This window comes from Ambystoma mexicanum, chromosome 6p (assembly GCF_040938575.1).
Source record: "Ambystoma mexicanum isolate Mex_15411 chromosome 6p, UKY_AmexF1_1, whole genome shotgun sequence".
NCBI lineage: Eukaryota > Metazoa > Chordata > Amphibia > Caudata > Ambystomatidae > Ambystoma > Ambystoma mexicanum.
Genome location: NC_090935.1, coordinates 1,467,283,508 through 1,467,310,413, shown reverse-complemented (window position 1 = coordinate 1,467,310,413; position 26,906 = coordinate 1,467,283,508). Strand labels below are relative to the sequence as shown.

Genomic DNA, 26,906 nt, shown 5'->3' with positions numbered 1-26,906 from the left:
AGCCTTAAAAATTAGTGCTTTTGGACCTTCCCAAGGCAGTACTTCTGGTTGCCATGCATTAAAAAAAGACCTCTGCAGAAGACAATGTAGTTGCAGTGTATGCACTTGTAGCTATGGTAAAACAGAAAAGCCATTGTGTGTCCTTATTGCATGCATTTGGCAGCAGGTGGGGGGGGGGGTTGCATCCAGAGTAACAATGCCGGTTAATTTGTTTGTGCAATGTCATCAGAAGTGCAGGTATATTTGTAATTCTAATACAGATTGTGTGTGGCCTCTGCTTCATGAGTGGCTTACAATGACCGTCATGGATGGCGACCACAACATCAGTGAGTTACACTAGAAATGCTGGAATACATCATGGGTGCAGCTACATGAGCAGGACTTAAAATGGCAGTGCAGTTGTAACATGTAGCCCTTTTTGGGAAAGCCCCGAACTGAAGTAGACGGTGTTTTTTTCAAAAGACAGACTTGGGTGAGCATTTTTACTTGGTGATGAAAACTGTTCTGAAGCTTGTAGTCCTCTGTGGGTACAGTAACATGCATTCGTAGAGCTTTTAGTATTTTGTGTGTTCATGGGGGAATCGCATGTTAAGCGGTGTACTTTTTTGTGCTGTTTAATCCTGTTAACGAATCAGTATCGAGGGAGGACCGTTTTGTGTAGTCATTCATGAAATGTTCGGGGTGGGTCCTGCCGAAAAATATCTTAACTGTGAAAAGCAAGTTCATTCAGATAACTCCAGCTCCGTGGAGGCAGCCCTTCTGTGGGGTACACTGCTGTCTGAGACCTATTGCCCATTATTCATGCTTCTGTACTGATTTGGATAATCCATTTAGAATATGCAGTCCAGTGGTCGAATTTTAAAAGAGGGAGAGGAACTTGGGACCTCATCATTTCCGGTATCTATTCGGAGTCAGTGTGAATACCTTTGGTAACATTAATAATGAGTGGGCCATTTAATACGCCCTTGGACATGTAGTCCTGTACTATTTTCAGTGGAGTGATGTAGGACAAGTTTCAACTGCTGCACTTAATGAGCGAAGTGCATTTTGGGAAATGTAGTTTACATACTCTTAGGTCTAAGGGAAGCAGCTGTGTCCTCACGAGTGCCCCTTGGAGCACTTTGTACCGTGAGAGCATATTGAGACTGAGTTTTAAAATGTTTCTAAAACTAAAGTGAAAGGAGTCCATGACAAGCGCTAGCCTTGTGTATTCCTCTCCTTCTAAATGGTGTAGGGGGGGATAATTCACTATTGCAGTCCAAGAAAGTTTGGGGAACGCTATTAATTTTGGATCCCCCTGGGTGGAACTACAGAACTCTTCCAGGGGTACTTTTGGCAAACACTAAGATACAATGCAACAGATCATCTGAGGGAAGCATAGCATTATGTGCATATACAGCAAGTGCAGTCTCCAGTTGCAGCAAGTAGGTAATGTTCCGGAAGAGCATCCACCGCAGCACTATCGGCTAAGCCTTGCATCCTCCAATGGCTGCTCACGGACCACTCGCCACATTCTAGGCTGCATGGCTCACTTAACATTCCACACAGCTCAGTTACAAGTTACCACACACCCCTCCCCCTGTCAATTTGTAAAGTACTGATTCACACCGAAGACCAGAAGAGTACAACACTATTCCTGTGTAATTTGTTGTCCTTAGTGCTAGTGTATGTGCACATAGTAAAAGAACAAGCAATGAGCGGATGTTTGACATACCTAGACATATCATGGCGAAACTTGACATGTTTATTTGTAATTATTTTACTTTTATTTGGGTTTTTTGTCAGTCGGATCCTAGCTTCGGGACGCCATAGAGCACTATACATTAGAAGGCTTCACAGGCATACAAGAGGAAACTGTTCATACAACATAGCATTTATTTACTGGCCCGGTATACCATTTGGGTTAGGAGGGAATGGATATCGTGTACGGTGATGAGTATGTAACATTGCTCAACTGCGGGTGAGTGCAAAGGTAGAACAGGAGGGTGGGCCCTAAATGGTGTTTGTCGAGAGTGATACTGGGGCGAGTGGGAATATATCACTAGAAAAAGCTTCTCGAATAATAGTCTTGATTTGTTTTCTTAATTAAATGAGGGTCCTGAAATTACAGGAGGGTGCTCTCAAGGTTTATGTTGACTGATATGCAGAGATAACGTTAGCTGCTATTTTATAGCATGTGTATAGTATACTTGTGTGTAGAAAACGCAATGATCAGCCTTGGCAGTCAGATTAGTCATTTTCTATTTGTATGTAGTATATCTGGATTTAATACCACTAACTTTGTTACCTAATCTTTTTTAACGTGCTTTTTTTTTATCGTGTATGTATGTTTTATGAAATGTTTCTCGAAATAAAGCTATTGGACTGGTGTGAGATTAAACAGTCTAGGGGTTTAGGCTGAGAATGCCCATAGTCTGTTTTTGTTCCTCTTTTGGATTTCGACTACTAGTGTCTAGCCAGTTTCTGATTTGTGGCGATGTGCTGTCTGCCAGAAATGGTGACTTTATCCTCCAGGTATGAAGTAGAGTGCATGGTCCCCGCATTTATGTACATAAGTTAGATCAGCTACTTCCAAAGGTTCCCAACTCAAGGTGTACTGGCTGAGGTGGCAGAAGGCTCTCGATAGCCGTCCTACCATTTGGGACTACTTTCCCGCTACATCAGTCAGATCACCTCCCTGGTACAGTTCAGGAATCTTGTAAATACCTGGCTGTTAGTTGAAGATTGATGACTTGACTACTAAACTCTAATTTCTATACTATTTTGCCCTCTTCCCCACCTTCCTCTTTGCTTTGCAGACCTCGTATGGGCTCTTTTAGCGCTAGTAACTATTTGGTTTTGTGGACTGTTCAATACAACTAAATACATATTGGAAGCTTTGTGTAACTTTTACAAGCCTGCATTTGGCATATGAGGTTGCCTTGGCTATATGATGGCTATAGTGCCACAGAAGGCTTGACCTGTGCATAGACTAACTGCAGGTTGGTGTTTTTGGCTGCACAAAAGCAAATAAGGCTGCTCCAGTCATAATGCCAGTAATTCACCAAATTAAACTGTAGCTGGCATCTGATTGCGGAATTTGTGCATGCCTGGATGTAGGTAGGCTTACGTTTGCAGTACCTGGACCTATGAGAGTGCAAATAGCGTTCAGTAAAGCTAGACCTATTGGCTTTGTTCGCATTTATTATTGTGGTTGTATCATTGTTGCCGGTGTTAACGCGGACACGTATTTCATGTGACACATTTTTGTTTCAGCCTACATTGCCAACTACATTTTATGTAAATGTCAAACTGTGTCTGCGAACAGGTGGTGCTGTTTTTTTCCTGCCCTGATCAGTTCCTGCCTCAAAGACATGAAACGTATGTAGGTATTCACATGTGGATCATTTATGTAACCGCTATAAAAAGAAATCTGCGGTGAAGTTTAAAATTTACTGTTTGTAATTATTTTGTTGCACCCCGCCTCTTCCTTACTTCGTATCAATCATGCATGTGCTCTGTAAGGGCAGGTGTTCTGGTAGCGACGCCGTTCGTAAAAATAAAAATCTGGAATACTCCAAAATCCAGACTTGACTTCCTAATTACAAACCCATTTTTCAGAATGTGCATTGGTTTTTTAACGTTAATTCGAATTTTTCGGGTTTATCGATCTTCTTGCAACTGGATTTTAAAAGCCAGTCAAAATGTGTGGCTGATCTTTAAAACTTAGATTCCGAGAAGGACCACGCTGAACCTCTTTCTGAATAATAGCTGGGCACATTCCAAGTCATACATTAGTTTTCGAAAATTGATTAGCAAAATTTGCCAATTGAAATGTTTAGTGAACAAGCTTAATTGATTAGCAATTTTGTACTAAAATGTCAACAGAGGTTATTTGTACCCAAGACATAACATTCGGAAGAATACCGCATTTCTATGTCCCACTGAAGTAATACATGAGTGTCTGTAACATGTAAAGGTGAGTTGCATAAATGGGGAGAAAAAAAATAGATGAGATAAAAAGGCTCTGAAAACATTTTTCAGTGCAAGGCTCTTTGCGGCTGGGTGCAGTCAGTTTTGCACAGGGCAGTGTCCTTCAAATTGTACGATTGAGCCTTAATTTGCTGTGTAAGGCGCAGTTCAGAAGCTTCATAAAACCAAAAAGTTCACAATGTTAAAGGAAAGTAGCCTGAGACATAGCATGCTTTTGCGGCAGGGAGGGTAATTGTCAACTTCAGGTGGACAAGCTGGCCCTTGCCTGTCATCGATGTCAATTGTTTTCAATATAGTGTTAATTACCACATTCAGGGGGAGAGCAGGGCCGTTAACCGCCCTCAAGTCGAGCCGGGTAAGCAGAAGCACAGCATTCCAGATCTACATTATCATGAAAGCGATATATATATCGCTATTCGCATGTAGAGCAGTATATCTCGAGCTGTACATGCTGGATGGAACTATTGATCACTACATTGCGTATACATCTAGTTAGCTTTGTATATTCATTATCTAAGAGGAAATAAAGTAAGCGACTAAGCAGAGTGGATGGTTTAGCAGGCAGAGAACTGGGCAAACTAGGTGGAATATTGTACTTTTGTACCATCTCGCTTTCAGAGGATCTGGTATAAAGCAACAGGGTGAAACAGGACGATTAGGAATTTGAGATCAGCTCATGGGTTGAGCAACAGTTGCACAGATTATGCAACCAATAGGTCACACAACTAAGTTTGCCATCAAAAGCATTTGGCCATATTATCATGCACATTTTAAAAAGCATTCACTTGTCAATATGATGCACTTTTCCCAACAAAATGAAATCTAGTTGACCCTGAGATTTCGATACAATTACTTAAAACAATATCATTCATAGACAGTGCAGTGTCACAATACTGTAATTATGCATTATTTAACAACTGACATTTTTAGAAAGGGAATTACAGGACTGTAAAAAGAAAACCACAAAAAAAATCTCATTCTGGTCTTTGCCACACAGGCTAAGGCTATAGTTAGCTTAGTAAAAGTATAATCGAGATTACTTCTGGTTGGCAATTATTTGAAAAAAAAGACAATGTTTCTTGCCTAGGACTCCCACACAGGACTTTGACAAATTTAATAGTGCAGCAGACATTGTCTCTGCTATCACCCATTCGCCTCTTTGCACTTGCAGTTAACAGATGAGAGGTTTAAGTGAGCCCAGAGGGCAATAGACGAATGCCTGGTGAGCTGTGTTTTCATTGAACAAGGTAATTTAAATAGCTAGCTCTGCTACACGATTTAATTAGCAAATCTACAGAATTGCATAGCAAATTGCTATGTGGCACTGCTCTTTTTATGCCTTGCCTTCTGTAAATCTCCATCCTTGATTTGACAAGGAGTGGGAAAACCACAGCAGAAGAAAATCTGTGGCCACTTTCCAGAGGGCCTGTGTATGCCATGTGCAAGGTTTTCTCTTGTAACCCAGGTCTGTGGACTCCATTCTTACTCAGAATCTTTTTTGCATTCTGCGTTTCTTGAATAGTAGGTATGACATTCCAATATCTGAACATTATTACAAGCTTTTTAACAGTGCAGTTCAAACCGATTCCAAATCACTTTTTTTTGTCAGCAAATGATTAGTCGCATTCAGGGCGCTAGGGTGAAGCACTGATTGTATTTGGCTTTACAGCCTGGATGGGCTCGACCCTGCCGCCCCATGAAGTTGAGCCCAATCAGCCTTGGTTGGTTTGTGCATGGGAGACCTGAGACGGCACTGGTAGTGTGACCAGGCTTCTAATGTCGGCTTTAGGGGCGGTTTTATGATTTACTGCGGCGAGGGCACTTGAACTTAGGGTGATGGATCAACGAATAAGATTAGCACAAGAAGGCAGCTTGCAATGCGTGAATTTCGTGTGTGTAAATGTGAGAAAATCGAAGGTAAGACTCATCGGAATTCATTTTCGGATCGATAGAACATTGGGCCAGTATATGATGTACACTGTAATTTTGCTGACTATTTTTCCCAGAAGTGAATTCCAATTGTAACTTTCTCTAAAATGTATCTGGATTTTTTTTGAAGCCCTTGGCTGTGTTTGATTTCCACCCTACATCGCTGTCTTTAAATGTGGTGTGTACATTAGAATTTTAGAAACACTATGCCCTAGAGGGCACAGCGACTGTGGATTGTTGATATTGGCCTTCGGGGCTTGTGTGACACTGTGTACCAAATACCTAGTTCCCTTTTTTTCTACACCCATTGTCTTCATTTTAGTATTTATAGTGCGCACCTAACCCGGGGGTAGCAGGGCGCAAAGGCATCAAGAGGTTTGCGAAGCTTGTTGCATACAGAGGATGAAGTCCAGCTGAGGTTACATTGCTGGCTCATCAAAGACAATGAAAGCCGGTGAGGCATGAGTTACAAGAAAATACAGATACAAAATGAAGGTTATAACATGAATTATAGCTACACAGGTCAATTGACCACCTGAGTGTTCAGATGTACAGTCCTAGTAGTGTGGCGCAGTAGGCAGGCGTTATATATCATGGTCCTTGAGCCACTGAATGGTCTTTGATCTGAATTGGCGGTAAGGGAGGTCTTCCCTACAAGGAGGTGGTAGGGAGTTCCAAAATTGCGCTTCTTTTCCAGGAAAGCTATTCCCTCCAGACATAGTACGCTTAAATCTGGGCACAAGGAGGAGATTGGAGTTAACCATTCTGGTGAGGCAGGAGAAAGGTGGTCTGGTGAATCTAGTTATAAGGTATTGAGGGGCTGCTTGGTGGAGGCATTTGTGGGTCAGAGAGACAGATTTAAGGAAAATGTTGTCTTTGGTGAATAGCCAGTTGACAGACCTTTTCGTCTCGGAAATATGGGCTTTCTTTAGGATGGTAAGGGCCTCTCTTAGCGCGTTATTCTGTAAGATTTGAATTTTGTTCGTAATGTATTTGTTGCAACCTACATATAGCGCATTGCAATAGTCCAGTTTGGAAAGGATCAGAGCCCTGGCTAGGGTGATGCAATTGGAGGGTGAGAGGAATGGTTTAGCTGCTCTGATAAGTTTGCAAGTGTAAGATGTGGCGGATGCCATAGCATTAACTTGCTTTTTGAAGGTGAGAGTGGAATCTACGTAGAAGCCAAGGGTTTTGACCTCCTTGGCTACAGTGATAATATTATTGTCGATTACAAAAGAGGAGTAGTTTGGGTCTAGTTTGGTGATATTTTGGGATGATCCTAGAATGAGGAGTTCTGTTTTGTCATCATTCAGGCATAGACCATGTATGGCCATCCATGCCTGGATGATGAGGTACACTTTGTTAACGAAGGCCAAATCCTTGTCATAATCCCCTGCCACAGGTAATAGGCGAATGGTCGGCTGCTGCTAGAGTGGAGAAGACTCTCATTGTGCGGTTGTTTAGGAAAGATTGGATCCAACCGGTTGGCTCTTGAGAGAAATGGGCTGCTTGTTGTAGGTGGTTGCATAGGATCTCATGGTCGACCAGGTCGAAAGCGGCTGAGAGGTCAAGGAGTAGTAATAGTGCAGTCTTACCCTTGTCTCTCAGCTCATCTATCTGTGCCTTGAGATCTATGAGTGCGGTTTCAGTACCGTGTTGATTGTCGGACTCCAAGGAGGGAAGTGTTCAAGGTAATGTTGGATTTGTTGATATGCTATTTTATCGAGGATTTTGAGTAGGAATGATACTGTAGTGATGGGGCGATAGTTCGTAGGGGTAGCGGGGTCTAAGTTAGGTTTTCTGAGAAGGGGGAGGACCCAGGATTGTTTCAAGTTGTTAGATACGGTGCCTGAAGTGAATGACGCATTTATTAGTTTGTCTACAAAACTTGTCTGAAAATATCGAAGAGTGGATTGTGTCTATATGGGCAATATATTGTTGGAATGTCTGCTTCCGCGACCACCCCCTCCTCTTTTTGTCAGTTTTGTGTACCTGCGTGCTAGTATGTCAACATTAGTATATAGGAGGGAGGAGAGTCCTCGGACATTTACTGTATTTATACAGATACTGTGTATTAGGTTCTCAAGTACTTCCTTGAACTAATATTTTTATATGTGTAATATAATAAAATCATATATTTTTCGGTATGTGTGGTGTATTATATGGCTAAATGTCTGGGCTAATTGTACCTTTTGTGTCATCCTACCCATTCCTGAGACTAGAGCCTAATCTCACTGCCACAATACCTACCTTTTTTAAAAGCGGTTTGGCTTTGTTTTGCTTTGTGCGTTTGCCCCACCCTAGGAGTTATTGGCCGTACAGCCCTCTGCAGGTGGTTGTACACATGCTGCCTGAACAAGGAGCATTTTTCTTTTTGCTTGGCCCTCTTTTGACCAAAAAAGACTTTTTCTATGGGGGCAGGCTGACTGCCCCACTAATTATGAACCAGCCAGCATTCGATCAAGGCATTCTTCAACTCAAGTTACGTTAGTTGCTGTATTTTGGTTTAACCTATATGCTAATACAGGGTTCGAAATTCAGGTTGGATAAACTGGAGCTAAAAGCAGCTCCTGGGTATCCCGCATTAACCAGTGACAGGGAGCTACCACCGCGGAACGAAGAGCTAGTACATAGCGTTCCGCAAATCTAACTTCCACATACAATACAAACCTATCCTTTTGTCCATTATCCATTACCCGTTAAGCGTAGATGTGCCCTAATGTTCATTTATAGATTGTCCAAATGCACAGAGTTCCATTCACATAGGTTTGTTTGTTCGGCATCAGTTGGCCTGGGGAGCCAAACGCAACTCCTGGTAGCAGTTGATATCAAGCTAGCTAGCCCCTTCCAGGCTACACGAAGGAGCTAAATAGCCCCCAGCTCCCCTCCATTTCGAACCCTGTAGTAGATGTCTTATAAGTGTGAAGACTAGAAGCTCTCTGAAACCATGCACTGCCAGTTCCTGGGGTGGGGGATGCACTGAAATGCAGCCACACAACTGATGCATTCGGAGCACAATTTGTCTGGAGTTCTGTATTGCAGGTCTAGGATATTGCCAGCTCCTATCCCTGCTCTGGTGGTCATATAGGGCAGTGTGCAGGAAATAATCACCTTCATCAAGCCCTTGTTTCTACCCATCATAGGCTGAGGTTAGCTGACTCCAGCACTTTCTAGGTGAACATTCAGACATGGTAGGATGGAGGGAGAGTCGGAGCACTGCAAAATCTCTCATCCCAGGCCCTGTTTGCTTGTAAGAGAATACAAGCAACTGCAGAAGAGCTGCAGGTAATTATTTGTTTATGTACACAATACATATTTGACGGGAGGGTAATTGTTATTGGTTATTTATAACCCGCTTAATACCCAGAGGTTTCTAAGCGCAGACCTTGGGATCGAACCTGTGTTGCTCAGTGTCCTCTTGCTTCCAAGGCGAGGGTACCTGGTACCGGGAATGTTCTGGTGACAAGTGGAATGTGACACTTCTGGGGCCACTCAAGTGCTGTGATGCAATCCTGTGGCAAAGTGAAACTGCATGTCTCAATTCTTGGAGCAGTCTTAAACTGACAAGTACGGTTTCTTGGGGTTTTGTATACATTCTGTTCACTTTAGTAAAGTGGGCCGACACTAGCTTATCATTTCTGAGATGAACATCACAATATCCTGGGGTTAAGGTGAAAACCAGCAGGGCAATGTGCTTAACTAGGGCAACTCTGCAATGGCTTTGTTCATACTTGCCAGATATTGACAGTATGTGATGGGAGGGTAGTTTAATGTGGAAAACGCCACATGAGGAAGTCCAGTCCCCGACTGTCCCATGGTCAGGAGTGGGTCTTTGCAGACCTAGAAAGTTGGCCTACCAAGGCAGCATTGTCATGGCTGAGAGCTACCTGAAGGCATTGCAGCCTGGGACCTGCAGAGCCTCTACAGGCCCCAAGACCATGTCATGATGCAACCAAGGGATCGAGCCTCGGAGCTAGGAGACTGACTACAGTGCTGCCCCTTTCTCTACAATAACCCACCTCCATCTAGTGGTTATATGTGCAGTGGAAAAGATGATACTGTGGCAAGCTTTAGGCTAGTACAATCAATTCTTGTCATGAGTGGAGTTGTTTCTATGAACACACAAGCAGATGACACAGGATTTGCCGAAATTAATGGGAAAAGCAGGCACTGCAGAACCAATACCGTGGACCTTGTTAGCTTGTGTCGATTTTTCATCAGAATAGGCAGACTCCTTGTGTCGAGGAAAACAAAAAAGGTAGTGCAAGAATTTTTCTAGTGTCCCTCTCTCAAGCAGAGAACCCTGTGTGCGCTTGACAAAATCCTACTGCTGTTGAACGCAGTAACCCATACACCATTGTGGAGAGCAGGAAGAGACACTGCTGAAGCGGACTGGGCCGCGTTAGCCTAGATGGAACTTTGCAGATGTCCAATGGCATCCAATAAGGAGGTGGGACAAACGCCTGATATTAATAAGGCTGGCAAGTTGTTTAACACTTTGAAGAGCCTCAAAATTCCAGTGGAAAGGGCAAAGGAACTAATCGAAGTACCCAAATTAAATGTCCTATACAAGGGAGTAGTAAATGGAACCAATTTAGAGTGAGGTTAGGATAGCATTGAGTCAGAAAGCTCCATGAAAAGCCAAGTAAATGAGACCATGTAGGTGTAACGAAGGAGACGACCCAGATAATTTGTGAGCAGGGGAAAGTTGTGAACTAGCCACAGTGCGGGTATCCGTTAGAAGGAACTGAAGGAGGGTTCTGGGGCAACTGTGCAGAGTGGCCAATGAGCTGTGAAGAAAGCTTAATGAAGGTGCTAAAAGTTGCCCCACCCCCTGCCAGGGAAGTGTGATGAGTGCTGCACTATGTGCCTAAGTGCACCATCTCCCTTATTGAGAATGAAAAGGGCAACATATCCCTTATTGAGAGTTGTAAGGGAATTCTATTCCTTAGGAGTGAGATTGGCAATTCTACCATTTTCGAGAGTGATCTGCAGTACGCTCCTTTGTGGTGGGAAGGACACCATATTCATTAACAGTGACTTTGGCACTAGAACACCCAATCGGGAACAAGTGGGCCATACCCAGTCACCCTAGCTGGATTATACATGGTGTGCTGAGCATTATGTCTCTCCTAGTGCTTGGTGTTCTATTCTTTTACATGTGACTGACAGCGGGAGGGAAGAAGCCACGGGATGCCACATCCTTGAGACTGTCATAAGACTAGATAACCTGTATAGACCAGTCTCCCTGCTGAATAAAGCTCCTGGACACTTTATTCTGAATAGAACAGTATCTAGATGTCTTCAGTCATAAACTAAGATGGGGAGTACCTTGCTTCACTGGGGAGATGAAACCATGGGTCCCATTGGTGTTTCTGAAACACACATCTGATTTTCCTTACCTTGTCAAGTAAACATACTCGCACCAAGGGATGCTGTTGTCACAGATGCAGTTCTCACCTCCAACTACAAAGGCAGAATGGACTTAGCTTATTGAAGACCCTAACACTATATAGTTTGACCCACCCATCCTATCACCTTTTACTTATGACGATTCCAAGATGGAATATTTATTTCCTTCAGACCCACAAGAGTTAAAACTACTGTTAATGAACTTTAGTAAACCAATGTATCTCGCATGTAATCAAAGTAATGTCATATTTATTGCAAAAGATATCCTAATCCAGCAGGCATCATTTTGAATACTTTACACATTTGAGAATCGCTGCTCAATAGCATTAATTGGGGAAAAGGTACACCAGAATGCACGATAATACATGCATGCAAGATTCAACATTATATTATTTTTTTCTTCTTCTATGAAGCGAACAATATGGGCATGAAGTGCTATATAAATCACCAATGAAACAAGTTATTCAGGCATGCAGTGAACATCTATGCACTCTCCCCACTCCCTCTGTTTCTCTCTATGAAAGAGGACAGTCCTTTCTGCGCCCACAGTGTTATGAAAGGTCGGAAAGCTGTTCGTGTGATTGTACCATAATCGTTCCCTCAACCCTGCTGACAAGCTGCATAAAAGCCATTTATATTCCCTAAAAATGGGCAAATACTCCCTACAGAAAAATAGGAAACATCTGGTATGTAGGAGTCTCTCCTCTGCTTACCCCCACACAGATACAAAGGTATGTTCAAACCATTGGTGCCAGCAGACCAGTGCCACGGGAAGGGCTCTAATATTGCTGCATGATCCGCAGAGGGACTCAACATTAAATATGCATCTTTTAATTTGAAGGAAATGCTAGATACAAAGAAGCATAGATCACAAAAAAGAAATCTTTTTGAGTTATAAGTGGTCCTGTATAGCACCCTTCTGCCAATAATATTGGCCTTGCTGCACGTGGCTCTGTAAGAAGAAAGGGCAAGGAAGTTAGCCTTCTAGCAGGAAGGTAGATGTGGAAACCTGTGGTGTTGACGAGTGCATGTGGGAAGTTCCCATTAACTGTGTTGATGTCGGAATTGTGTTTTTTGGAGAGGTGTATACACTTGTATAAACCGGGGTGGTTTAGCCACAAGGGCAGCCCCCTAGTTGCAAAGCAGTGATCAGTGGGGTAGTTGATGAGGGTAGGAGTTTAAGGATGCTAGACATGGTGGGTCATGTGATGAGTATGTGAAACAGTGAGGAAGGCGAGGCGTGCACTCCAGTTCCCAGTCAAAATATACCTGATACAAAAAGTAATTGGGTTAAATCCCAAGAGTCTCCAAATATTAACCGGGTTAAATCCCAAGTGCTCCAATTCAGTTGCTCTTTAGTTCTTCTCCTCCAAGCGCTTTCTTGTCACAAACCATCATCATGGAGGCTGTGTTTCTTTTCAGGTTTTACCAATTTAGTTGCTCTTTCAGTCTCTAAGGATTCTGGAAGCTGTAGTGAGAATTTTTTTTTTCAATTCAGGTGACCAGGAATGGACACCCCTCCTGGAGCACATTTCTTTCCCAAAATTGGGGAGGGGGGAAAACCATCATTATGGCTCTCCAAAGTGGGGCAGAATAACCCCGATGATGCTGCCTCTGGAGCCTGGGACTCCCATATCATTATGTGAAAAAGTGAGGAAGGCGAGGCGCGCACTCCAGTTCCCAGTCAAAATATACGTGATGCAAAAAGTAATTGGGTTAAATCCCAAGAGTGTCCAAGTATTAACAGGATTAAATCCCAAGTGCTGCATTTCAGTTGCTCTTCAGTTCTTCTCCTCCAAGCGCTTTCTTGTCACAAACAATCATGAGACTGGGAACTGAAGTGCGCACCTCGCCTTCCTCACTTTTTAACATCATGTGATGAGTAGTTACTGAAGTGTAAGGTTGCAAGATTTTAGCTAATAAGTTAACTGAGGGCTGAGTGGGATGTGTGTGGAGGGATGGGGTTCAGGGTTCAATTGCTTCTTGTTTCTTGGTGGTAGTGTCTTTGGATTGAGAGATTGGTCTGGTCCAGTGTCGTACTGGAGGCGGATCTGCAGCCTGATTTTTGGTGGTATGGGGGTGTAGTATCTCATGAAAGTTAATCGTCAGTGGTTTGCATGGCTTGATGTATAGGAATCGGACTCCAAGTAGGATTTTAATTTGAAGGTTAAAGACGCTGTTTTATTGATTATTTTGTATTATATTAGGGCTGGGAGGATAGCTCAGGAGCAACACATTAGTCTTGGAAGCAAGACCGTGCCGAGCAACACAGGCTCGAATCCTGGGGCAATGCTTAGACTGGTCTCCAGTATTAAAGTGCGTTATAAAAGATGAATCTACTTAGTCACCTATTACAATTCGGTGTAAAATAGTCACACTTCAAAATCATATCTGCAGCCCTGCTGCTACTCTCCCATGGTGCAGAAGCAGCACACACTGGTCGCCCCAAGAGAGGCGGCTGTCATGGCTGGTCATCGACTACACAAGATGCTGTGCAACTAGTTGAGGGCACCCTGGCAGTGTCTTGCTCTGATCCCACTGGCTCACCGCAACTAAAGTAATCCCTCTTAGGTCATGCTAATTAATCATGAACTACATCAATCATAAATACGAAAAATGCAGTTATACAAATGAAAGGAAAATGACTCTAATGGTGATTGAACTGGGGTTCTTCTTGTTTAGTCGGAAAAATGTCCCAGACGGGCTGCCATCACGGAAAGGTGGCCTGTCTGGGAGAAATGCATGCGCTAATATGCTAGGACCAGGAAGTGGCTAACGTGGTAGGTGAGGTAAAGAGGAGGCATGGTGGGGGGTGATAGGGGTGTGTATGTATGTAGGTTTATTTTATGAGGAGAATGGTGGTGTGGGTCAGGAATCGTAGGCTGTCTGGGTGTCACCCCACAATGGGAGAGGGCTTGGAAGTGGGCGCTCTGTGCATATTTCCCTGCAGCTCAATAATCTGACTTGGGAAACCAGGCAGCCCATAGATCCCTTCTTCTTGCTGAGCCATTGGTGCTGCTAAGCAAATGCTTGTTGTTGTTCAAATTTCTGGTTGACTTTCTGGGAAATTCTGCATTTAAAAAAAAAAAGAAATCTTTGCTGCCAACACTAAATTAAAAAACTTGATGCATATTAGGAATACTCATGTCTTCAGATAGAAGATTTTGCATCTAGTATTCTTGTAGGAATATTTGGTCTACTTGCTTATTGGATCCCTCGTTTATGTGCAACATGCATCCCGGGAGCAGTCGCACACTTTAGCGTCACCGAGTGTGGCGTCGCGGCTTTACAATGGTATGTGTGACTGCTCCTCAGTACCGTGAGTCTTATCATCACTGAATGATGAAACAAAGTAGAGGGAAGGTTGTCGGGGCCTATTCTAATAGTTAGTCGTGATGAATTTCCGCCTCCATTTAAAAAAAAAGATGATGTACTATTGCACTTACCTCCCCAGTACACTAGACTATTTCTTTATAAATGCTCTCGGATTAAACCCATCATAAGATTCTGGCAGCTCGTTGCTAAAGGCTACTTTTTAAAATTATTTCTCACTGTGATTATAGGTTTACCACCTCAATTTAAGAGGCAAAAAGCTTTTGGCGCACTGACATTTTGTCACGAATCAATGCCACCTTTTGCTTACCTCACCGTCACTTAATGTCAGCCTCTCTGATTTCAGCATGGAATGCAAGAGTTTATTATAGTTATTTGGATGCGAGTTGGTGCATGGTTAACTGGTCACAGGCACTGGATTGAAACGAGTAATTACTTGAGTCCCTTGTGTTGAGAAAGCCGCCTTTATGCTCTCCCTGGGAGTAGCTCCTGCTTGAACCTTAAAGTCAGCACCCTTCATGAAAGCTTCCATCATTCTAGTAGTTAAATGCGTCACCAAAATGCAACGCGGACCATCACTTCTTCCCGTATTTCCTTCTTGGCAAAGTCATGTTTTGCTTTATGTTGGCACAATCCTGGCCTGGCTTTAACCATTTCTCATTTTCCTGGCTACATTGCATCACCTTCTGAGTCTTTAATTTCTGCTTTTCTCTTTGATGCCCTGTTTGCATGTCATTTTCTCATGTTTTGTTTTTTCTTTTCGCTATTTGCAAAGACTCTTGGGAGGATTTGACAGAGTTGGTGGAGCAAATGCGGGCTGAGACCAAAGGTGCGTGTCACGCCAACATATTTAAGGCGTTTGCACTTTTAAACTGGTTTACACTTAATTTTATTCTCTCTGCCAAACAACCTGTTTTGAATTGCGACTTGTCCTTAATTATTTAGGTTCAGTGTTTTTTTTAGAAGAAACTAACAGCTTTCAGTATGCTCTCTGTGGGGGTTGGGGGTGGAAGGGGCAATACTAAAAACTGACTGTCCTCCAAATTACAATTTTTAGCTTTGGCTATTAGGTGCTGCTGTAAGCGCTACCAGGAATCGAAATGACTATTGGATAAGCAGGAGCTAAAAGTAGCTCCTGGGTATCCAGCATTAGCCAATGACTACCACTGGTGAACAGGCAGCTAGTAAGTACGTAGTGTTGTGCAAATTTAACTTGGGCAGAAGATACAAAAATATAATTTCGTCCTTTATTTATGACCCTTTATACTTTCAATGTTGTATAGATGTGTCCCAATGTTTATTTATAGATTGTGCCAAACATACAGAAATAAACATATTTGTGTGTGTTCGGTATCAGTACACCTGCGGATCTAAACCTAGCTGCTTGTAGATGTTGGTATAAAGCTAACCAGGCTCTTCTAAGTAGCTAAATAGCTCCCAGTTCCCCTCAATTTCGAACCCTGGGTGCCAAAAAGCCAAAACTATTGGCCTGTGAAGTAAAGATAGGAGAGAGAATGGGGTGTGAGGGGATCACAGCCCATGGGTGTTTGGTTTTCTTGCCAATTGACTGCGTGACCGCTCTATTCCACATGGCCATTTCCACCGATTACCCGCCCGTACCCATGCAAAACACCCAACTCCCTCTCTGTACCCCCAGATCTCGGAGCTACCTCTGTGCAGTCTCCTAATTGGCTATGGCTTAGATGCAGTTGTAAACCAGCTTTCTCTGTAATGATGTCTTAACCAAGTGTGACTTTATCCACTTGATTTATAATCCGTGTGTGTGCCTTCATCTCTTTTTTGTATTGATTTACAGAAAAATACAAGTATTGGCGAGACATTTGTTTCTCTTGTAAAGGCACATGAGCAGACCATGCAAGCCCCTGATAAATGCTTAGGTACCAACACCATTTGCCAGCTGTTGCCGTCTTCTGGCCACGTAGTACCATTTAAGGAAGTATATGAAAAATGCTGATCCCATACCTACACAAAAGCCCAAACTGGTTGCTTTGACAGTGCTCATTTTCTGCGGTTGTGGGATAGAGAAGGTCATTTTTAAAAAAAATTTGGAGCCCAACCACTAGTTCTGTCTCAAATAGTGCTGATGCCCCAGTGATGTTCTGGTAAGCCTGGGGTGCAGTCTGGTGCCTACATCCAGCAAAGGCATTGTGCTGTTACACCGTGTGGTCGTCCCTGCCTGCCATACGGTTGGTATCAGGAGGTGGTTGCACAGAACTGGAGAAGACCTAAGAAGGGTTACAAAGGAGAAGGTGCAGCTGGTAGCAGGAAAATACTTTCAACATCAGAGCTGCATGTCTTCTAGCTTGGAGTTCTGAGAGAATATAAGCCTATTGTGGGGCGTGGGAGAGTGGTATTTGCATCTGCAGCCTTAAACCAGAACACAAATCCTTCTCCTCCAAATGAGCTTGGAAAAACAACTGTAGTATTAGTTCACATTTTACTTGACGATTCAGTGGTGATTAATATTATCTTTACTCCTATGCCAAACCTTTTGCCACATAATCTATGGGTCAGGGAACTGTTAGTGATAGTGTATTGAGACGACTCTTGAGTAGTTCTATGCAACCCACCTAGGCCATTAATCACACCCGTCCTATCCCATCACGCTTCATTCCGAAGTGAACACATTTGTGCCACAGAGCCGTTTTCTCAGTTGAATGCCTTTCTGCATAATTGATTTGTGTGTGAAGTTAATACTTGCATGCTCTGCACCTTGCACCTTAGACTTTTCCTCTGCTGTCCAGTTCATGTGCTCTAGACTGAAATCTGGTCCTGTGAGGGTTAAATGTTTGTTTTCTCTTTGCCACGCATGGTTACCCTTCCTAAAATGTCGTCATGGTTTCTTTCAGATGACCATTGTATGCCACAGAAATCACGTGCATCTGCATTCTTCTGCAGATCTGAGATATTGCTCCAGGTTGCAGTGCCTGTGTCGGGCTCTTTCGTACATGATTAGAGTAGAGCATCTCATCTAGTGTTGGGGCACCTGGCTACAAAGTGTGAGAGATTATTTCCCTTACCAATGCATCAAAGTCCCCTAGAATGCAATAATCCTTCTTTCCCTCTTGTTTGGCTGTCTGTTCTGGGGTTCAGCAGTATTTTGCTTACTAATAGTGTATTCCTAACAGGGTTTGCTGTTAATGTGGTCCCAAAGGCTTAACAGCTGAGGCAATACTGTTTGGCTACAGATCTCCATACTCCTCAAAATCAAGCCCTTCATCACCCCCCACATGATTTCCGTACAGCGGTCCAAGCCCTCAAGATCTCGCACATCATTGTGTGAAACTCCCTCCTTACTGGGCTTCAGGAGCACACCTACCCCTCCCTTCGAGGCAGTCCAGCACGCTGCATCTCGCCTCATTACAGATGTACATTTGAGCAGATCTCTCAAACATTACATAAGCTTACACAATCCTGGGACCCCCGTCCCCAGGATTGTACTAAAAACTGCATTCATCACCTACAAACCTGTCTCGAATGGAAGACCAACATACTTGGCGGCTAAACTCCACAACCCTCGAAGCTCTCGCACGTCACAGGGCAAAACTATCAAAGGATTGGAGCCTAAGTTGGCCCATAAAGGGAAGACTGCCAGGGCATGGCATGAGAAGGTCTGCTTGCCAATCTGGATCTCTATCCCAGCAGAGGCTCAATGCTCAATATTGTCCTCAATTTCTACAAAACACTAAAAACATGATGCAACTTAAACAATTAGAGACCTCTGAGATATCTGGTGCCTGGGAGGGTATGCCACATGACCAAAGATTATGTAGACTTTGTAAGATAAAAATAGAAACTATTCAGCATGTACTGAAGAATTGCCCTGAGATGAAAAATAACAAGCGGGATATAGATGTTTTGTTCACAGTTATGAGCATATATGCCAAGCCATTACAGAAGGGGAAAGACCATATTAAGCCCAGATGTTAAATCGACATCCTGCATTCAATCCTTTTTGACTAGAGTGGTTGGTAGCGATCTCCAATCCTTATTTGTCTCGGATAACTTAGTGATCCAAATGGGTCTGTAGCTGCTTTACACTATACCCCACATCCAATTTGACTATCTTTTAAATTATTCAGACCTGTTAAAGACCAAGAGGGATCAGCTCCAAGATCGGCTTCAATTCTTTGTATGGGTATAATTTCAAACCCCATCCTAAAGAAGTCAGTTGAAAACAGCAATAAATACTCTATAAATATAAGCGACGTAAAATTGACAATTGCCCAGTTTCATTATCAGGTTCCGGCAACTGAACAAAAGATATATCTTTTGTTATCATGGTGAGCTGAGGAACCGCATGCAGAATCTGCAAAACCATACCTGTGTTTATATATGGGCTAGAATCGTTCGCAAATAATTCTATAATCTTTATCTTCAAAACATTGTACTCGTTTAACCTGACTCGAGGGTGTTGAACCACTTTCCAACCGGGGCAAGCACCCGCCCTGCTTTATTCAATACAGTGCCTTCAGGAGTATTAAGCATAGCCTTAGACGGTGAACTTGTACTGAGTTCTGATAAAAAGGTACAGTTTTCAACCTCCGTCTCTTGGACAGAGTGCTTCCTACAGTGATTATTAGATTTAGCTTACCATGATCCAGAGGGCCTTGTTTAAGACAAAGGGTCTGCAATCTCGACTTTGTTGCTGCCAAGGCCGATCTTATCGTCTATAGTTCATAGGATCTGCAGTTTCATACACCTTTCGATAAGGAAATTGGGCTCTTAATCCGGCGGGGACAATGTCCTAATATTACAATCCGCATTTCAAGATTTAGTCAACCTGTGTTGTCGTTTTCTTTTCCTTTGAAGTCCCTTTTTAGTACGTTTCCTTTTACCAATGATTCTGCCACCTCTTCCATACATACAATCTCAGTGGGCTCTTTCTCGCTAATGATCTTCACCTCACTGCTATTTCCTATTAAGCCTTTTTCCACAGCATCCAATATTATCAAGTCTTTATTGCACAAAGGGGCCTTCAGTACCGCAATTGGCTCTGGGGAATGTGGAATACTGATTAATTCCCCTTGTAAATTAATGCTGCGATTAGTCAGGATAACACCCACAGTGCGACTTATCATAGACATCTGTTCTTTTTGATCTTTCGCAATATTCAAACAAAGCACAAATGATGCTTTCATCGTAACACGTTCAGATAATTCCATGTAGAGCTCTTGTATTGTTTAAAGTATCCATAAACTGAGAGCAGGTATGTATATTCTCTACAATTCTTACCAAATCGGGTGATTTTGATAAACACAGGTCAATATTATTTTGGAAAAACCACTGTTTAAAGGCTCAGACACGCTACCAGGGGGGATTTGGGCCTTGCGCCCGCCCATAGATCCCTGCTGTAAGGAGTAGCCATAACTTCATCAGCAAGTGATTATCTGTAGATGGTGATGGCAACGAACCCACATCATTGCTGTGCCTTGGTGATGATGCAGTAACCCTTTCCATGCTTGAGGGCATTGCGCTATCAATCATTGCTGTATATTGCATGGGGAAGAAGGATGTAATTTTCCCCCGATTGTTCGAATTGTCATAGTTTTTCCCCATATCGGTTCTGTTACGAGGAATAGATGTTGATTTTGGCGGGGGATTCAGTATCTCAACCACTCCTGTTTTGGTGTTCTATGGCTTAGTGGCAGATTTTACTGCAAGTCCACATCGCTAGATATAAATGGATAGTCTTTTTCAATCCTCCACCGTAGCCAGACCGCACTCGCCCACACTCACACCAATTCGCTGTGCTTTTATCTGCTTCCTCCTTTGGGGCCACAGGTAGAATCTTTGGTAAAATGGTCTTAGGGCACCATGAGCAGTGGGCTGCTGAGCATCAGCAATGCCCAGGCAGGGTGTAGGAGGGGCATGGGTACCACAGAGCACACTTTTAGGCTCTATATTGTGATTGAAAATGTTTTCTTTAAAGCAGGGGACCTTGTATTTGGTGTTCATAGATTTGAAAACTGCATTTGATTGCATCCCTCTCAGTGAATTTTGGAATTCCTTATGAGAAAAACAGCTCCTAGAGTCTATAATGAATGTCATCTTGCTGCTTTACACGAACAATGTTGCTGTTACAACTGGAATGGACGGGGTGTGCACTGAGAAATGTATGGTTGAGAAGGGGGTGAGACAGGGCTGCCTGCTGGCCCCAACGTCTTAATCTTTTTTAATTACATGGTTGTATATCTTTCAATAGAAAATGCTGATGCCCCCCAACTCGCAGGCGAAAGGGTAAGCATCTTGATGTATGCAGACGATCCTGTACACATTGCATGCACGCCAAGCAGTTTAAAGAAACTTGTAGAGAAATGTGAGTTTCTGTGGCTAACTGTTAACATTCGCAAAGCAAAATTGATGTGTTGTGGAGGGAAGTTGAGCACATAGACCAAGCCAACTGTCTCAATTAAGGGATGCACAGTTGAGTTCAAGATGTTAGACTAACTCGGCTTCCTCTTGGCGAGCATTGAGAGGTGGGATAAACAAGTGGAGAAATCCCAGCTTTTCTTAGCTCCAAAAGCTTAAGCGATTGAACATTTCACAAGGAAATTCAGAAACCAGGATGTGTATCCAGACTTAGAGCTGTATAGAGCGCAAGCATTAGGGTCAGCCTGTTATGGGGCAGAACTGTGTGGTTTTAGTAATGTGTGGGGACCTGACCGTTGTTGAAAACACCTTTTTGAAAAGGCTCTTCATGGTTCAGAAGAGTTCCCCCAATAACTTGATCTATGTGGAACTGAACTTTTAAATGCATTAGGGATATTGTGCTCATCAAACTGTTGTTGTTTTGGGCAAAGATTTGGTGGAATGATGAATGAATATGCTACTGCAAGGCTCTTAGAGATGTAATGTCTTGTGAAGGAGAGACTTCACTGCCTTGGCTTGCCCATGTTAGAGCCTCACTATTCTCTCTGCTTTTGGGCTGTATATGGTCTGAGCCATGGACAGTGAACGGGCATACACAAGAATTGATCACAAACGTTCTAGGATCGTTCTGGGATCCAGTAGCCTCTTCACGATTGTTAGATTGCCTAAAGGTGCCGTACGGTTCGCGCTTCTTGTTGCATAAAACTGTATGTGGTCACGAGAATTATCTGTCGGATAGTGAAAAGCCAATAGCACGCGCCCTGTACAGGAACCTGAAATTGAACATCCGCCTGCTAGCCCCTCTAACATATGTTTGGTATAAAATGGGGAAACGTTTGCCCATTTTGCCAGACTACAATTGAAACTGTGCAACATTTCTTATTCCTCTGTCCAGGTTATTATCAAATAAGGCAGTGGAATCTAAAAATGTGTTTAAAGAATTATGGAGTCGCCACTTTGCAGGATGCTGATATTTTGTGCATTGATTCTTCGCTCTCTGTGGTGTTTGCGCCACTAATTTTCTAATGAGAGCTTGGAGAAAGAGAAACAATTTGCGCATGTTAGAATTATGTTTTTTCTATACTCTGCAGAATCGCAACCCCCTCAGCCCCCCACTTGTGACGTTTTGTAGCGAGGAAATCTCAGTTGATGATATAAATGTTATTATTCCTTCTGATTGTGGGATGTGGTGTTTGTGAAATGATGGAATTTTAATTGTTGATTCTGTTTGCACTGTTTTTGCTGTCTGTATTTGCTGTTATGGTTTTTAGCTGAAATAAAGTTAAAAGCTTGATGTTGATTATTGCATGTAGGATAGTATTTGCCAAATGTAGGAGAGCCCTTTCAGTGAAGAATGAGATGGGGGGGGGGAAGAGTCCACAACCATGTTTTACCTCTGCCATTCCAGAGGACTGATATACATTTGCATATTAGTCTACTCCTGCCCACAAGGACAGTGCAGCACTGAAATGCCAGTCAGTTCTTCTCAGAACAAGTGTACCAACAACAACCCAGACATGTGTCTCCCTTTTTGGGTTAAAAGAAAGGAGATGGCTTTGAAGGTTGTGAATGAAGGTTCTGGCATTGCTCCGGGCAGCCCTCTAGACCATTGCCATGCAATTAAACAAGGGAGGAAAAACCACATGCAATGACCTTGAAACATGTCGAGGATTGCTTGTGACCCTTGTGAAGAAGGGATGTGAGCTAGCTTTGCGGGTTGCACCAAGCCTAATTTACATATTGTGCTTTCTCTTGTTTAATAGGATGGCAGGCTAAAAACAGATGTTTTCAAGGGTTGTCCAAAGCAATGCCTTTTAACAGCTGGCACCAGCATCTGCTCGCCAGCAAATATATTTCTTTGTGTGCTGGAAGCACACCAGACCAGCGAGTGCACTATAACATGGCCAACCCACGCAGTCTGTGAAGCACATGATGTTTGATTCCTTCTGCCGTGTCGCCTGATTGGCTGGGCATCCTCTCTGAGAGGCAGATCCCCGGAGCCGGTAGGCGATCAGCGGCCCCCTCAAACTGCCACCTAAAAGGGTCTAGCCCCCTCCCCCTGTTGACCCTGTATGGGTCTGAGAGGGTCCACACCCCCTGCCACATGACGGTGTACCTGGGGCTCCTCACACAGATCCTTCATACCTGTTAAGCCTCCCCACGCCCGGTGGCAGCGGTATGCCTCTTGATCTACTGCCTTCTGTACTCCTGACTTTCCGTCTGTTATTCCTCCTCTCTCTCAGAACTCCTTACACCCCTCTTGGGTGCCATCTTTTCAGGTCCCAGTTTTTACTTCCCGCAGGAGCTGACGATAGCCCCACAGACCCCCTAGGTTTGCCCACTCTGCAACAATCAAAATTGAAATTGCTGTGCTAACAACCCCGGAAAGGAAAGGGGAAGTGGATACAATAATAAACCAGGTACTGCTTGCCGCCCTCTGAAGTCTTGCTATGGTGTTTGGACGGCTCACTCAGACTGTGGAAAAGCCACAAGCAAGTACTGAAACATATGGAGCCAACCCGTTTTAGTAAAAGAGTTAGACAGGCATCTGAAAGATTGGGTAATTCCACAGCTAGTTCACAACTGTTTTTTCATTCAATCTCAATATTTCCACTCTTCCTTTCATTTTCCTTTTTGAATTAAAACAAGAATTTTCACTTAGCTTCTGAATTGAAGTTCTCTGTGGCTTCTTCCCCGATTATGCTCTTGCTCAACTGGTTACAGTATTCTCTAGTTTTTTAATCCTAAAACGTTCTCTCTGTTTTTTTTCCTCCAGAGCTCAAAACAACTGTGAATCTTCTCTGCTGATAGAATGAAAGGCAGTTTAGAACCTTTCACAAGGTTCAAAACTACCTCACTGATGCTGCTGAACCAATCAGCACTAAGGATTGTTGACACCATCTTGAATTGGGATCACACATGCATCCTAAAGTGTACTGGCTAAGGGAAATTGAGTAATAGATTTCTGTTAAAAGAAAAAAAAACAGTTTTTAAATTCTCATTTGTCGTTTGCATACTACACCTGCCCTGCGCTGCCAGAGACCTTTCCTAACGAGTAGACTAGAGGAGAACCGGACACATCACATCTCTGCCTCAAAGCCTCCTTTTCCTTCCCGGCTCTTCCCCTCACCCATGCCGCGTTGACTCGCATATTGGGCACCTGCCTTCACTACTGTCAACTAAATGTTAGTCCCCTGCTTTTCCGTGTGCATTGTATGCCACACCTGACTGCACTGCCCCTGCACGGTTAATCTCTCCCAGCTACCGTGATCCCGATTCTCCTCATCATCCGAATTGCTCACTGTTAGACTTGCTAACATTGCTGTATTCAACTGCCTACATTTTTTATTCTGATGCCTGTAACTGTTTTCCTGCTCATATTTACAATCTGTTGCTGCATTCAAATGTTTGGCTTTTTAAACGGATAGCAGAAATTCAAATCTAGGTGTGCTGATATCGGTTTTTAGCCTCACCTAATGCTGTGATACTACTGCTTGCTGTAAACTAGCCCTTTGTCCTTGTTCTCTGGATTTACTGTACTTCTGTACCATCTCCCCTGTACCTGGCTGCTAGGCCACCTGGTGAATTCCTTTGCACAGTGCAGTCTCTCTTCCTGTCCCTCCCCACCTTACTCATGGTGCTCTCTGCCTCCCCTAGCTACTCAAGCTGTTAGTCTATCATCTATATTATCTCTTTTGAAATCTGTAAGGAAAAAGTTTAAGAAAAACGCTCCTGGCCTCCAACCTAGGCCTCCCCATTGATGATACCTATGCCAATGCCTCCTCCAGACAGACTATTACTGACATCCTTCTCACAGTCCCTTCTCCTGACCTATGGATTTCTCATGTGGTCTCTATCCTATCCTCTTTCTCCTCGCCTATTAATGGCGGAACCAGATGGGAAGTTCTCTTGGAATACTTCTCATCATCAAGGTGCATCATCACTGCCTATCATAACAGCACTATCATGGTCCAGGGCTCTCGGCCCAACCTCCTCCTTCTGGATAGGTGGCTCTCTTCTCTAATCAACGTTCTCCCCTCTCCTGCCACTCCACTGACTGCCACCTCTTCAGCCTCCCCTCCCCGCCGATGGGTGTACCATGTCCCTGTACTCCACCTCGGAAAAAGTGGAAACCGGCTTCACTTGGCTACCCTCAACTCTCACTCTGCTTTTAAATACTCTTCTGACATCTGTCACATCCTTGAAGACCTTCACCCTGACGTCCTCGCTCTCACCGGGACGTGGTTGAATGCCAGCTCTGTCACTGCTTTTGACACGCTCCTTCCTGAGGGCTCACAAGATCCTCTCCAAACCTAGGCCTAACCAGACTGGAAGTGGAGTTGCTCTTATCTTCCCTAAATGGGTCCTTGCTACTGTCATTCCCACTCAAAACTTACTCTTCCTTGAATGCCTAGTCGGTAGGCTGGGTGTCCCTCCCTCTGTCTAGCAACTATTTAGGGGCCCCCTGGACCTATTTCCCTTTTCCTCTCTGAATGTGCTGACCTCTCCTCCTCTCTCCTGTCCTCATCCCCCAAATGTCTCTTCCTAGGAGACTTTAACATTCATCTAGACCAGGTTTTCAGGATACCCCTCAATATTCATGTGATTTGCATACAATGATTCTAAATGTGTGCACATTTTTCCTCATGAATATTAATGAGGGTTATCCTAAAAACCTGTTGGGATCCCAACCCTCGAGCCTGGTGTTGGACAACCCTAATCTAGATACTCCAGATGCAGCCTCTGTGCCTTTCCGCGACCTCTGTGACTTTCATGCCCTCACTATTCTTCCCTACGCCCTTACCCACTCTGCTGGTCACACTTTGGATGCGCTCATCTCTGCTGACATCCCTCTCTGTCCCTCTAAGAATCCCTCTCTCCTAGTTTGACCACTCTCTCTCTCATCTGGATCTCCTGTGTCCCCCGGCAATGCCTCTACCCGTACTTCCGGTCACCTTCGACCGATGAAGAGTGTGTAAGTCGCTGTATCTGCCGCCACCTTTATTCCTCCTTCCTCCCCTGCTCTTGATGCTCATACCGACTCAGCACTTGCTAACCTCTATTTCTCCATCTCCAACACTCTGGACATCCTTGCCTCTGTCATGAGGATCCACATGAAGTCCTGCCTCCAAGTGCAATTCTTGGTATGACTCTGACTTGGCCGCGTTGAAACACAAGTGCAGAGTTGCTGAGCGGAAGTGGCAGGCCTCAAGCACATCATCTGACAAACTGTCCTGCGACCTGCTCCAAAGGCAATATCGACTCTGCAGCCACTCTAACAAGAGTGCTCATGTCCAAGCCGCATCCCTGGGGCCACAAATAACATGGCTGAATTTTTTTTAAATCTGCAAGGAACTTGCCAACCCTACTGCAGTCTCCTCTTCCTTCCTCTTCCCTTCCGCTGCACTGCCTTTCCATTTCTCCAACAAAACGCAAAACATTCCATCCTCCCTCTCATCTACCCCCCCCTTTCCCCTTGCATCCCCCCTGCCTCCCATAGCCCCTCCTGACCCCTTACTCTACTCCTTCTCTCCCATTGCACCAGATGAGTTCTCTAGAGTAGTCTGCGCTATGAAAATCTCCTCCAAACAGGTGCTACCCTGCTCTTCCAGAACCATCAAGGACATCTCCTCTCTTGGCCCTGCCTTGGCTGACTTCTGTTACCACTTCTTTGCCACTGGCTCTTTCCCATCACCCATCAAGCATTCCCTTGTGCACCCTCTCCTTAAAAAAGCTGTCTGTTGGCCTTTATTGCCCGGCTAACTAGCTCCATCACCCCTTTTCTGGGTAAACTCCTGGAGAAGATGATCATCCCCAACAGACCAGTCACACTGAATCTGCTGGCTGTCTACACAACCATCAGTCTG

The 26,906-nt window shown here is 43.9% G+C and overlaps 1 protein-coding gene across 11 annotated transcripts in view; it reads left to right on the top strand.

Moving 5' to 3' along the window:
* The window catches only part of RUFY3 (RUN and FYVE domain containing 3), a 735,957-nt gene that overhangs the window by 157,696 nt on the left and 551,355 nt on the right, over positions 1–26,906 (top strand). For 2 of the 11 annotated variants that reach the window (XM_069626283.1, XM_069626292.1), the window contains exon 2: positions 15,422–15,475. The exons of the other annotated variants lie outside the window; for them this stretch is intronic. In XM_069626283.1, the coding sequence (XP_069482384.1) occupies positions 15,422–15,475 (54 nt within the window). The remainder of the gene's footprint in view (positions 1–15,421; positions 15,476–26,906) is intronic. 11 annotated transcript variants of the gene reach the window in all.